Source organism: Anas platyrhynchos, chromosome 1 (genome assembly GCF_047663525.1).
Source record: "Anas platyrhynchos isolate ZD024472 breed Pekin duck chromosome 1, IASCAAS_PekinDuck_T2T, whole genome shotgun sequence".
Classification (NCBI taxonomy): Eukaryota; Metazoa; Chordata; class Aves; order Anseriformes; family Anatidae; genus Anas; species Anas platyrhynchos.
The window spans coordinates 186,913,221-186,927,500 of record NC_092587.1 but is presented as its reverse complement, the minus strand read 5'-3'; the positions used below and the strand labels follow the sequence as shown (position 1 = coordinate 186,927,500).

The 14,280-nt window shown below is 41.3% G+C and overlaps 2 protein-coding genes across 2 annotated transcripts in view; both read right to left on the bottom strand.

Annotated features, from left to right (window-relative positions):
* Positions 1 to 3,021, bottom strand: part of MIPEP (mitochondrial intermediate peptidase) — an 84,582-nt gene extending 81,561 nt beyond the window's left edge. The window contains exons 1-3 of the mRNA XM_038175167.2: positions 2,748 to 3,021; positions 1,124 to 1,297; positions 36 to 124 (exon numbers count right to left, since the gene is read on the bottom strand). Of these exons, the coding sequence (XP_038031095.1) occupies positions 36 to 124; positions 1,124 to 1,297; positions 2,748 to 2,936 (452 nt within the window). The 5' untranslated portion in view covers positions 2,937 to 3,021. The remainder of the gene's footprint in view (positions 1 to 35; positions 125 to 1,123; positions 1,298 to 2,747) is intronic.
* Positions 3,022 to 5,318: 2,297 nt separating this feature from the next.
* LOC101800321 (uncharacterized) lies at positions 5,319 to 12,805 on the bottom strand. The gene is made up of 4 exons (XM_013102452.5): positions 12,646 to 12,805; positions 10,498 to 10,689; positions 8,434 to 8,496; positions 5,319 to 6,339 (listed from the first exon to the last, which is right to left on the bottom strand). Exons 2-4 carry the CDS (start codon positions 10,661 to 10,663, stop codon positions 5,534 to 5,536), a joined length of 1,035 nt encoding a protein of 344 aa, XP_012957906.3. The 5' UTR covers positions 10,664 to 10,689; positions 12,646 to 12,805; the 3' UTR covers positions 5,319 to 5,533.
* Between the last annotated feature and the right edge of the window lie 1,475 nt (positions 12,806 to 14,280).

Here is a 14,280-nt window from a genome sequence, read left to right as displayed (position 1 = left end):
TTGCATGTGGCAAAAGCAAAATAAAGAAAACATACTTCTCTACCATAGTACCAATGTTCCTGCAAGCTTCTTCAGCGGCCTCTCTGAATGCAAAGTCAGGATGGGCAATTTTCACAAAATCAGCCTGACAGAGTAAAAGAAAGAAAACAGTGAGGCAAAAAGACAAATTTAAATCTTTAATTATAAACACGGTTGCACTGAAGTAGTACTACTTAACTGAATGTTTATTTATACAGTACTGTGCAATCTATTTGTATAATTTGCATATTTTTTCTCATAAATAAAGTTTATTGGAGAACAGTGCTGACAACTTTTCAACCAGATGGTGAATATTTCTTTCCAAAAAATAGCTTTAATCTATGCACTTCTTAAAACTGTGTTAGCATGGTGTGTACCTTACAGTCCTTCCAACACACAGATACTGCAAAGGCTTTAAATGTTATTATAAAAAAAATAAAACGAACCTTCACAAATATGAATTAAGCACACTGTATTCAATATACTTAAGAGTTTCACTTTTTAGGGCAAGAATGCCTGCTTAAAATCCTGTATAGTAGTGACAGAGTAGGTAGATCTCAGAAGTCTTGCCAACAGAGAACCATCACCAAATTACTTTAAGATAAAGCTCTGCAAGGATAAGCCATCTTTGAACATGTAAATCTGAAAGTAGCACACAGGAGGAACCAAAGTAATTTTAACTCAGCAAGCTGATACAAAACTATGACCACTGAATTCTGACATCAGTGTTTTATTGATAGATTAAGAGGAAATAGTCATAGTGCATATTAAAAAATAAGAGAGAAAAGTACATTAGTGACTTGGCAGAGTGCATAAGTGCTTTCAGGAAGAAGAAGTGCCTGGCACAAAAGAGACCTTGAATATATAAAAAAAAAAAAAAAAAAAAAAAAGAAAGAAACAAGATTTGAAAACTGAAACCACACAGAGAAATTCAAATATGAAAACCAATAGCAAAAATTTCAGCGAGATATTTACTAACAACTGGTTTCTGTATGATGGTTGGGTCTGCTCTCTTCATATTAAGAGTGATGATTTTCTAAAAGATATGTTATGCCAATCAGTTTAAAAGAAATTGCTTAAAGTAATAATCAAAAAAGTAACTTACCAAGTCTGCTACCCTGCACAAGGCATCTGAAAGCTGATCAAAGATCTTTACAATCTCAGGTCCAGGTGGTGTTGAACATGCCTTCTGGACTAGCTGTTCTGATTCTTGCAAGGCTTTGTCCTGTGCTTCTTGAAATCCTTCTGGACAGCTCAGTTCTGGAACACCAAACAGACCCTGTAGTGCAGAACCCAAGGGAAACACATTACTATCACTTTCCTTAATTTCTGAATGACCCTACCTACAGTGGCACTTCCCTAAAATGTGTCCACAAGAGTCCTTGTAGAGTGAATAGCCACATCAGTTAACATCAATCTTTATACTGGCATCACACATCAACATCTTCATCTCTCAGCATCACTCTCCAGAGCACAACCTCACTGGAATTCTTATAGCCAGGATTCTTCTCAGCAAGTGGTAAGAGTTCAGCATCAAATCCTGAGAATTTTTTCCTGTTCCACCCCATCATCTGCTATACTGTCCTTTTTTCAAGGCTTTTTTTTTTTTTTTTGCTTTGCTTCCAAAGCACAGGCGCAAGACAAATTATAGGAAGTCTATTTGCATTCTGAAATTAGGGAAAAACATCCTTCTGAAGCAAAGAAACATCCAGGAATGTGAAGAGTAAAGGGAGTGTCAGAGCAGTGAATGACTTGACCAGCTGCTGTGGATATTCACCAGTGATCTTGGGCTCATCAAATGAGCCTCAAGTACTGGAACCAGATGTCTAAGGAGTGACAAGCAGCAACTGAAGAATATTATGGTATGAACACTGTTCCTGAAGTTCTTACCAAGCCTTAAACAGACTGAGCGTGGCTTTGGCAGGGTAGCCATGGACACCTGTTAAGTTCTGCATTTGTAGAAGAGAATTTAAAGGTCCTGAAAATTTATTAGGTCCTGCTGCAGATCACACAAAATTGCTAACACTACCTGCTGGAAAAGTACCATGATATAGGCCTACAGCAGCATATATATATATGTAAATATAAATATATATATTTAATAAACCAAACAGCAGCTCTGCAAGTAATACACTCCCTCTGCAACTGCCTAACCACAATATGAGCATCTCCTTACCTGCTAATTACAGCAGCTAACAGCACAAGGTAGATGACTTCATGCAACACCCATCTCTTCCCAAATTTAACCTCAGCATCTAAAGATCACAATCTGGATTTGAAGATCTGTAGGCCTTACAATGTGTCTTCTGCAAACTCCTTGTTATAGCAGCCAGTTACAGGCTTGCAGGTAGTTTACAAGTTTTCAGTGGAAAAGCTACAAATTGGCTGGTTGTCTGTCAAAGCACATGTCCTGAAGCAAAAGCATCATCTCGGATGTGTTTGGGACATTCCTGGGTGCTTTGCCCTATTCTGCCACTGCAGCTAATGCTGGCAATTTTACAGCAAGTTCCTCATCCCAGGAAGGGACTCCAATTCCCTCATTTCCCAGCGAGACGCCTTCAAATCCCATCAGGCAAAGAGGCTGTATTTCAGAGCCCTGATTTCCACCCCACACTGCACAAATACGTATTCCACAGAACCTTAACAGGCTGGAAAACTCCACAACAGGCTGGCCAACTCCCCCTCCCCACAGCGGGAGCCAGCCCGTCCTCCCCCTGCCCTCCGCTCACCGTCTCCCTGCCGGGCGCGCTGCCGCGCTGCTGCTTGGCATCGAAGGCGGCACCCACGGGGCTCCAGCTGGTGCTGACAGCCCGCAGCCCCAGCCCCGACCCCACTCCCGGTCCCGGTCCCACCGCCCGGCCCCGCAGCGCAAAGCCCCGCAGCGTGAGGCCGAGGGCCCGGCGGTAGCCGGCCAGCATGGCGGAGCGGCCCGGTGGCTCTCGGCGGCGGGGAGGGAGCGGAGCGGCGCGGCGCCGGGGAGGCCGGGAGCAGGGCGGCAGCGCCGCCTCCCCTCAGCCCGCCGGGCCCGCCGCTGCCTCCCCGCGGCCGGCCCTGAGGAGGAGCCGGCCTCCGCCATTGCGCTGGGTGGCAGCGGGCCCTGAAAATCCGCGGTTGTTTTAGCAGTTTAAGGCTTCATAGTGCCTTGTAATAACAGAAATTCCTCGCAAATAAATGTGTCTGAAAGCATTTTTGTAGTCTAGGTGTTTGTGTGACGCAAACGTACAGCCTGTGGCTTACAGGGCAAAGCACCCCTTATCGAAAAGCTCACATAACCCTTTCCCTCATAATAGTTAAACTGGCAAGGAAAGGGTTGAAGCATGAGTGTGCAGCCATCCTTCTTCAAACTCATCTCACTGCGCTCATTTTAACTTTATAATCCAAACTCTAGGCTCAGTGACATTACGGAGACTTCAGTGACTATCAGTGACTTGCCCACTTTTCCTTGCCTCCTGTAGTGTTAGAAATTATCAGAAGTTAGACCTCAGTCTTCTACACTGTATTTACACATAATTTTGTGACACTAACCATGAAATTGGCTTCAGCCAGTTGGCTTCTCCGCTTCTTTCTCTTCTAAGGGTAGCAAGTGAGTTTTAACAGAATCTTTTATTGTATTTTTAAGTTTTAGGACAAGAGGAGGAAAAACCCAAGGAAAACAAACCAACAAAACCACAGAAATTGAAGCTGATTATTCCTTTGGGATAACCTGTTTTGCACCTGCAGATTCTGAATTACAGCAATATCATGCTGTGTTTTTGCACTGGCATTTAATATCTGCCCCATGCCAGAAAACTCACGTGGCATTTCCATCTATTATGCCATTTTGCTATATTTAAGACCTTCAGCTGCACAGAGTGCAAACAACCATATTTAAAAGTTGTCTTTAACATCCTGCTCAGCTGCAACAAATCTCATCCATTACACTGAACAAGCAGGCTGTCTGGAGGTATCAGGCAATGCTAATTCTAAGTTTTAAAAATATTATTTTTGGATGCAAACTAACCAAGTTACAAGTCTACCTGTGCTTACTACTTAGAACTGGCTTGGAGGTAACTACCGTTTAATACTTACACAATATGGCAGGGGTATACCTAATTCCAGAACTTGAAAATGTGTCTTTTATTTTGTCCCACTTTCTTTTTAAACAGTTCTCCTTCAGGACTGGTGTATGTACTGCTGTAAAATACCAACCTAGTAATGCATCAAGCCCAGCCCTACAGACCCTGAAGAGATGCCCTCTCCTGAGCAGATACCAATCACAAAAAACAATTGTACTGGAACTACAACCATAAAAACTATTTATGCACATTAGAAATTTTTTATTTTGTGTTTTAAAAAAAAAAAAAAAAAAAAAAAAAAAAAAAAAAAAAAAAAAACAAGCTGATAACAGTAGATTAGGACTGCTTAATAAATAAACGCCTGGAACTTGTGACTGGAACAAAAAGGAGTCTAATACAAACCCTTCAGAATAGGGCTATTTCTACAGTCTTGAGCTGTATTTTAACACTTGGTCATGAAAACTACTGCACAAGTTGTTTCTTGAGCAGAGAGCAGTTGTGTGTGTTTGGTGTGTGTTTGTATAGGCCTGGTTTCCTATAGATCCTACTAGTGTGACCCTACACCTTCTCAGTCTGATAACTTCATGGAGTCAGAGAATCACAGAATGATTTGGGTAGGAAAGGACTTTAAAACCCACCCAGTTCCAGCCCCCTGCCATGGGCAGGGACACCTCCCACCACACCAGGTTGCCCAAAGCCCCATCCAGCCTGGCCCTGAGCACCTCCAGGGATGGGGCATCCACAGCTTCTCTGGGCAGCCTGTGCCAGGGCCTCACCACCCTCTGAGGGAAGAACTTCCCCCTAACGTCTAAATCTCCCCTCTTTTAGTTTAAAACCATTCCCCCTTATTCTATCACTGTCTGGCTCCAGACGGGTTCTCACAAGAGCAGAGCAGAGGGGGAGAATCCCCTCCCTTGCCCTGCTGGCCACACTGCTTTTGATAGAGCCCAGGATATGGGTGGCTTTCTGTGCTGCAAGTGCACATGGCTGGCTGATACTTGTTTTTCCATCTACTAATACCTCTGAGTCTATCACTGCAGGGCAGTAAAAAAACAAACAAACAAAAAAAATAATAATAAACTTTTACAGAAATCTCTACCTTGTCCCATCCTTTCCTGCAGTCCTAGATCTCCCATTTAGCTGTTGTCATAACTCCCTGGATGTTTTCTGTTCTCCACTGGATTCAGATGAAATTGGCCAGCAGATTTAAACTTTATTAGGGAGGACTGAAAGACACAGACATACTGAATTTGTGGATAGGTTTTATTTCCTTTCAAAAAATGCTCAAAAGGCAGGACTGGAACCACTATTAGTAGTAGTTCCTACTGAAGAAGAATACTAAGCAAGTAAACCAGCACTGACTTTCATAAAGCACCTCCACTGCTTGCAACACTCTGAAACTTGGATCGGTAGGAAGCAAACAACAGTTCACCAGAGTCATAGATTAACAGAGCGTGGATTTATGCTGCGGGTGATGGCAATGGGTCCAGCATGTCCGAGGTGCTGAACAGTAGAAACCCAGTGAAGGTGGTATCATCATCAGCGTCTGCAAACAGCCCGTTGAAGGTCTCTCCTCGGTGAGCCTGAAGCCACACCTCGTCTCCTTTCTGTAGCTCAAGGATGGCAGCTCCCGATGCCTGGTCCTCAACACCCTGGTACCCATCCACAGTGTGCAACACCTTGACCCCATTTTTCACTAGAGCTACTCTGACATTCCTCGAGTAGACGGTGATATGGTAGGTGAAATAGTAAACACCAGAGAATTTGCAGGTAAATTTGCCAGTGATTGGGTTGTAGTCGTTCAGACTGTTGTACAGCACCTTGTCGAACTTGATCGGCTGACTGTGGGGGGGAAACTTGGTGGCAACCGTAAGGCCTACACTGAAAGCGCTCCTTGGCAGGACTGCTGGGGCACCTATGTTCCCCTTGTCTCCTCTGTCACCTTTCAAGCCTCTTTCCCCCTGAACTCCTGGATTACCTGGTGGCCCCAGATCTCCAGTGTTACCTTTAGGACCTGGATTACCAGTGGGGCCAATTGGTCCTGGCATACCAATTCTTCCAGGCTGGCCAGTTTCACCCTTTGTCCCTTTCGGGCCTATAGGCCCAATGTCTCCTTTCAACCCCTTTTGTCCTTGAAGACCCAGTTCTCCCTTCTGGCCCTTGTAACCCACTGACCCTATAACTCCTTTTGGTCCTAGCTTCCCAGGTCGTCCTCTTTCTCCTTTATCTCCTTTGTTCCCCTTCTCTTCAACGGTCCCATTGGCTCCTAAATGGAGGTTAAAAAAAAAAAAAAAGACATGTTCTTGTGATTGTCCAACGGATTACTGAGACACAACAGGAGTTTCAGCACAAAGACACCTAAGTATAGCTGTATGTCACCACTGTTCATACTGTGCTCACCATACATACAACGTTTCAAACATGTAAGTTCAGGATGAGCCGGAAGAAGCTGCTATTGCCAATAGAAGACAGGTACCCTAGCTGAAAGCAGCAAGAATAAGCTCAAAGAAAGGAAGGTGTGACTTTTCTCTAGGATGATGATAGCACTGACAGCTCAGATCATCTCATGTACAAGCAGCATCTGTCCAGATGCTTATTTTCAGCTTTTGGTATAAGTGGAGGAGATGGTTCACAATTTAATCAGGCAAAGTCTTCTACTTTGGCAACATCCAGACCTTAACTGCTACATGTTTCTGTAATTTCTTCATGATGGGACTTTGCTTGGGTTACCTAGATTGTGCTGAAGTGCAATGAGAAGCTTTTTGATCTTGGTATTTGCAGCCACATGCTCTATTTATTCTTCATTCAGACTTGGACTGAAAGCTCAAAGCCTTTGAAAATCCATCTGCACAAGGTTTTTGCTGATGAAGGTCCCCTGATGTGAAGGGAACATTAGCAGCTGATAGACATGAATGCCAGAAGATACCATAATGCTCATACATGTATACTCTGTCAATCATTTCTGCATAAAATCTTCTGGCTTCTGATCTTGGTAATAATGCTGCATTTTCACTTTACAGTTCTCAATTTGAAATTGATAGTATTTAACAGCAGCAATGAGCTAAAAACAACTGAGATTATATAGTGAGTCTTTGGGAAAAGCAGCACAGATCCAATAGGACAAGGACACAGGAAAAGGAGGTAGCTTTGGTGATATTAAATGTTTGTGTCCTCATGTCTCTTTTTCCTTCCAGGACTGGGGACAGTCTGTAGAAAAGTCTGAGGTATGTAGTGCAACTTGTTATTACACCTGTGCAATGCATATACCATTTGTTATTTTTCAGGGTTATTGTAAGGATTTCAGAGAACCTGGACACAGTGTATTTGGCAGGTTTCCATGCTTTTGGAAACACAAATTTACCCATGCACAATTACTCCAAGGATGCACAAGTCCATCATTTCTGAGATTCTGAATTTGTGCAGAATGATGTGACACAACCTGCACAATGTCTCATTACCTGTTTTTATGCACAAGTCACTACATATGTACATCCAGCTGACACAGAAGGCTTTCTGTATGTGCATAGTTTGGCTAAACAGAAGAAGCATACATTTCCCAGATCTTCATTGGTTGGGCAGTTACAATTGTGGAAAAGTTTATGGTCACCATGACAAGACAATAAAAAGATCACAATAGTATGAGAAATGAGATCTGAGATGAGTTGACAGTTAGATAGGATATCTGGCAACCCTTTATTGAAAGGTTTTGGATGCCATTTTAAACCAAGATATTGGGACTAGTGTCTCATGGGCATATACGTTAAGATACCACTAAGGCTGCTGGCTGAGCTCCAGACTGTGTGTCTGAGCTGTGATTACACAAAAACATGGAAAACATGCAGGAGACGAATCTTTTCTGTGTGTCTTTTATGTGTTTCACGTGTATTTACTTTAGAAATACATGTAGATGCCTTCCCTTGTCAGATTTTGGGTCTGGTACCTGCTTGATTCAATAAAATCAATCGTGTTTCCTGTATTTTTAGGTGTATACTTCATGTCTTCTGTAATTCCTTTTGAAGTATCTTTCCCTGAAGTTGCACACATAGCCACAGGAACCTCATTTTCCCGAGGTAGCTGCAGATGTGGCATCTTCCTCAGCAGCTGACAGAGGGATGAGAGAAGAGAAAGGTGAGGTAAAGGGCTGAGCAGGCAAGTTGTTGCATCAGAGGCAGAATAATAGGAGACAAATTCCTCTTGTATTGTCACTATGGTTGTGCAGCCTCTACCACTTCTGAAAAGGTTTGTTGTTTTTTTTAACCTCAGTGGTACTTTCACTACAGGTAGAATGTATAGCACGTCCAGCGCTCATAAACCCAACAGTTGATAAATGTCTAATACATTGAAATACTTCTTCTCTGACCTTTTTGGCCTTTTTCTCCATTTATGCCATCTTTCCCTGGAGTGCCAGGAAGTCCTGCTTCACCTAGCACAGAAGAGAAAAACAGATATTCATTAAACTATTAAATTAATGGAAAATGGGGTTCAAATCCTGCTCTGATCCTTCCTCTTCAATCCTGGCTAAATGGTAATGTAAACAGTAGTCTTATTCCTGACTACTGGGTGCCACTGCTGATGTTTTTATTTCATGGGGAGCCTTGACAGGGAGTCAGAAAATAAGGAAGAGTAAGGAAGCTGCATTCAGAAAGGTTTTACACTGACAGTAAAATTCACATGTAGTGAAACAATGATAAACTTCCCCCTCTACCCCCCCAAGAAAAGACACCTGCAGGGGTTTACCAATGGCGATGAAACATCACAGGGGAATAATGTCTCTAGACTGGAGGGAAGCATTCACTCCTGATTCCTGTATCATGGCAATTTACTGTACCTGCCTATTAAGAAGCTAATGGATTTTTTTATTGTTTCCTGGATTTTAAAAGATTTCATTTTAAGCAAGACTAGGGCACTGAATGCAGAAGGAGCACAGAAGTGATTGCTTGACAGAGAATTCTGTAAATTGTTTATAAAACAAGAGAGTTCAAAGTAACTCTTTAGCAGTCACTGAGGTGAGTAAAAGTGGGTAGATCTGACTTTCAGTGCTCCAGGGCAGGCAGGAAGCAGCGAGTGACTCTTTATCGTCCAAACTGTAAGTCCTGGTTGTTTTTCAACCAATCCAACTCACTGCATAGCCACACAAAGAGTTGTGGTGTATTGAAGAGATGAGTGGAGAGGTTGCAAAAGGCTCTAACAGAGGTTCCTGCTTATGCCAGTATAACCATCAAAGAAATGTACACCAAGCTACACCTTCAGCACTGGTTCTGCAGAATGCACTTCCTGTGGAGGTGTAGACTTCACTGGTAAAGAAAGTGATAAAGAAATCAGGTTTTGTCTTTGTGATCGCACCAGCAACCTGGTCTGTTAAAGGCAGACATTTCCTTTGCATTGAAAGGCACAGTAAAACAGGACATTAAAATGTAGGACATTTTAAGGTAATTTCTTTCTACTATTGTCCTGACATTGGTTTAAGTACTAAACTATATACTCTACTGAAAAAGGCTGATTCACAATTTGCAGGATCAGGACTCGGTAGAAGGGTTTACGTGTTAAGTACAAGTTTGATCTGGATAGATTTGTGCACACAGTAACAGTGTTTATTAAACACTCATGCATTAAACCATTACACCCCCTGCATGATGCCACACAATAGCAGACCTGACATGTACCCTGTTGGGGAAGAGTTCCCCTACAAAAAATTGTGAGCAAGTTTGAAGTAGCAGATTTGCATTTGTCCTGTCTTTTGCATGCTGGGCTTGTGACACTTGTGATGAAGTGTTAAATGTCCGCATGTCCACAGGTTCATCACCTAGTGTAACCCTGGCCTTGATGTTCCAGCACGGATGCAAAGGCCACCCTTATCCTGAGGCTCAAAGTACACAGCAGTTATTACCTTTAGGTGGCTGTGATGATTACCTGTCTTCAGTATCACATGTAAATCTCTACTACAGCCTGTTACAGCAGACATAAATCCTACACTGCTTTTTCAACCATGTCCTCTCCTGAACTTCACTGTAGTACAGCAAGTAGGCACACTCAGAGTCAAGTCCTACAAATGTAAAATTTAGGTAAGGAAGAGAAGTCTTACTACTGCTGAACATTTCATATACACGGTTGTTGTTTTTTAGTGGGCTTTAAGTTGTTTACAGAAGTATAGTTACTATCAGTTTTCAGATGGACCTGAAAATGCTCCCAGAATACAAAGTAAGTAAAGTCTTTCTTCTTTTAAGTTGTTTTTATCCCTTTGACCCAACTTCTCTGTAGTAATAGCTGTCTTGCTTTAATTATTAGGTCTTTTCTTATATTTTCATCCTCAAACAAGTAAGTGATGAGAGTCTGAAATGTTTCCTGGAGGCTCGGTGAAATGATCCATTAATGCAGAGATAGGAAAACACTCCATACATCAGAGCATTTACGCTGAACACAGTACCTGTATCCCCCTTGTCGCCTTTCAGGCCATCGCGTCCGTCACGACCTGGTACGCCGTTGTGTCCAGGATTGCCAGGGATGCCAGGATACCCTTGGGTACAGACGTCCTGCTTTTCTGCCTCTTCTGTGCTGACTGCAATAGCCAGAAGTATAATCCAGCTTCTCATTCTTTAGATAGGTTGTACGATTTTGGCTGAAAGATTTAAGATTAAGGTGTCTTTTTCCCCATATTTATCTTGTGAGCCCAAGAAGAGGATGCAGGGTTGGGAAAGCAGGAAAAAAGGAAGTGGGTTTTCACCATATCTATTGTTTTGTTTTCTTTCATTTACAGGTGTCTAGCATTAAATACAATCTGGGAATCTATAGGTGATTATTTTGAATGATAATTTATTGGGAATATCAGCTATAGCTTCATTAGACTGCTGAAACTTTAACTCAGCTTTATCTAATTTACAATATACCTTAATTCCCTATAATTTGGAGCATTGGGTTCTGCTTGGTATTTTCTTATGCAGTGTGACTTGTGGAAATAAATGACTCTGTGAAGACAGTCCACAGAGGTATTGATGCAGGTAGCTCTTCCTGCTCCCTCCTTCCTTTTTGGAAGACTTGCTACAAACAGTACCCTATGCATTTCAAGTCTGTAAGGAAATCCTTCTTCTCTCAGGTCTTCAGATCAGATTGTGTTGGCCATTAATAATCCAGTATTTATCTATCATCTTTTTTAAGGAAAAAAACATCTTTTTAAGAGTCAAACGGCTCACAACTGAGAAGAAACAGGTCTCCTCCGCTCACATTTCTCCCTGTGCCTGCTCTTGACTGTTTGTACCTCTCATCTCCCACAAACTGGCTGTGGTTCCTGCAGGAGGTGAACTAAGGCAATTCAATACACTAACTCAGCACAAAGCAATCATGTTTTTTTCTTCTTTTATTGGCATTAGTCTTTTTCTGGGTTAATAAGTTGAATGACCTCACAGAGGGTCAGAGCTGGAGCAGAGCAAGATGAGGGCAAAGATGTGAGGAATCGAATAAGGACTCAACGAGTCCTTAGTTATCTAGTCAAATGAGGAATCAAATAAGGATTTTTTGGCAAAAATATGTCTTTAGTCTTTTTTTCCCCCTCTCATGCAACTATGCTACATCAAAACCATCTTATTTTTATCCTTTTCTTGGAGAATCCTTATTATTTTATAACTTTTCATAGAAGTCCATTGAAGTACACAATTCTGGATGCTTCTGGTATAAGGCAGTGTAAGAGTAATTAATGGGAAGAGGTTAGAAGAAGGGACAAAATGAAATAACAACAAAATTAATGTCTATTCTGTTTGGAATTAATGTCCATAAATGTCTAATGCACAGAAGCTTAGGCTATAGAGGTTAAATATGTGTACAGATAAAAACAGTAGCCAGAATGAGTAAATTTTACATATTTGGCTTTTAAATCAGTTCTTTCATTAATGAAAAAATAACACTAAGATCAGTATTACTTTTCAAATACTAGCTAGCATTGCCACCATCATTTCAGAGTTACAAAACAAGTCACACAGATACCACGTAAAAAGAGAGACAGATTAATATCTTCTCATTAAGAATGATTGCACCTTTATAGGAATATTCGATTTAAATATTCTTTTAACTTAATTTATAGGGTAGGACCTTAGACCTTGGGGACACATCCTTTAATATTTTCCTTCTGCCCTCCAAAACATTCCCAATTTTGCAACAATTACTGGAAGCGTTATTTATGGTGCCTTCACCAGCAATCTACAGAGAAGTGTTTGCTCACCCACCAGTAAAATCCCTCTTCATCTGCTGCTGGTAGTTTGTGCTAAAGGAAGTTGAGAAGTTGAAAATACATCAAACATTTTCTACTTCTGAGCTATGTAAACATTTGCTACCTTAGTCAAAGGACTCCAGAGGAGTGTAAAGAGAAGAAGTGATCTGTGGGATGCTGTTAGGATTTGATGCACCCCATAGAGAAGTCTGACGGTCTTTGTCCCCCGACAGAAAACCCTATTCCCAGTTGTTTAAGAGGGTGTTTCTTGCTTAAAAAATAGGTATTTGGTCCCCATATATGCACTCCTCACCACACAATGACAATATCATCATCATCATCATCTCTCTCTACATATAGGATCTTTGGTCTTACCTCATTCACTTTGTTCTTGCAATGATCTTGGCCATCTTTCATCAGAGCATAAAAGCTTCCTGTAAAGGAATGCAAGCTCCAAACGTGTGCCTTGAGGACAAGCACTTGTTTGGTCACTAAATTCTCAAAGGTCAGTGATTTAATTTTGAGAGCTGTTCAATAATTAAAACAGAAGGCTAAACTGGAATCTTTCTATTTATTCTGGTAGTAAGCTGAAGTGCTCTGTACTTTGGCTTTTACCACAGTTATGTGAAATAAAATTGTTAAGATGAATTAATAAAGCTTTGATTTACCATTACACAAATATGTTATACAGTTGCTAGCTTGGTTGGTTTTTAAGACAGAAGGCAGTTCTAATGCCATTATTGTGCTAAAAAAAAAAAAAAATGTATAAAGTTAGTTTCTGTTTCAAGCAATTTGTAATGGAAGTAGGGACAAAAAGAGTATAGAAACTAAAACTTAACAATACCATGAACATGGCATTACAAATAGTATGTGATTATGGAGAAGAAGTAACAAGATTGAGTTGACGTAAATAAAATGAATGACAAAGAGCTTTTTCATGTGTAATTTGCAAGTGCTCCATCTAGCTGCTCAAGCATCAGTCAAAGCTCTTGTGCCCCTAAATTTATTCTTGGCAACTAAATCTGAAGAAGCTATAACTTGATGCTTCACTGCATCTTCCTGAAATTGCTGCTCTCTGAGGACTAGCAGAGGCAAAGCAGCGAAGAGTGCCAGCTCCATAAATACTGATTGGGAACAGTGAAGGATAAAAACCGATAGCAAAAGGAGCTAATGTGTTATAAGAAGTGGCCTTGATTCACCCTGGTTTCTGCAAGTGATTGAGAACCCTATTTTTTTTTTTTTTCCTGAATAGGTTTCCCACACTGCAAAGAGATGGCATGCACGGTCTGTGCATCAAGTAACATTTTTAGTAGCATAAAAAAACATCAGAACAACAGAGCAGTGAGTAGTGTTCACTAAGCTCTTCACCACCACCCTGTGGTAATACAAAATACTGCAAAAGAGAAAGAAAGGACAACGGGCAGCAATTAGCTGCTCTCCCTCAATGAACTTCTGTAGCCAAATTAGCAGCACTGCTGTGCTAATGAGAAGAAAGGAGAGACACAACAAAAAATCGTTTTCTCCTTACCCATTAGACAAGCAGCGTTAGTCCAGTGTGATGCTTTTTTTTCTTTCTTTTCTTTTGTAGGATTTTTTTTTCTGTTGTAGGAATAGCCTCAAAGACAAATATTACCATCAGCCATTTTCTAAGGGTTTCTTGTCTCGTCACAGAAAAATCCATTGGAAAAAAATGCACAGAAGCAAAAGTTCACTGTTTTCTCTTAAATAATGTTGCATCTGAATGTCAGGAATAGCAGCATTTTATTTTGTTTTGATAGCTGTGCTAATTACCTTTGTTAGGAGCTGAACATGGCAGTAATGACCATGAGATAAGTGGTTATTGAGCGAAGCTATATCCAGCTGTATTAGCAGTGCGTCTTTTAGATATTTCATCAGCCCTTCACAAGCAGGTATCTCCAAAGTCTGGGGTACTCTCATAGGTTCAGGCCAACACTAACTGTTCCTAGCTAATTTGCCTACTGAAAGTTTACCTTGGTGCACATACTGGGC

What these genes read in the sequence shown, in the direction of transcription:
- LOC101800321 (XM_013102452.5), bottom strand. Translation starts at nt 10,663, where the DNA reads ATGAGAAGCTGGATTATACTTCTGGCTATTGCAGTCAGCACAGAAGAG. An exon ending in AGGCGACAAGGGGGATACAG is followed by an intron (nt 8,497 to 10,497) that starts GTACTGTGTTCA and finishes CTTCTGTGCTAG; the next exon opens with GTGAAGCAGGACTTCCTGGC. An exon ending in TGGAGAAAAAGGCCAAAAAG is followed by an intron (nt 6,340 to 8,433) that starts GTCAGAGAAGAA and finishes ACCTCCATTTAG; the next exon opens with GAGCCAATGGGACCGTTGAA.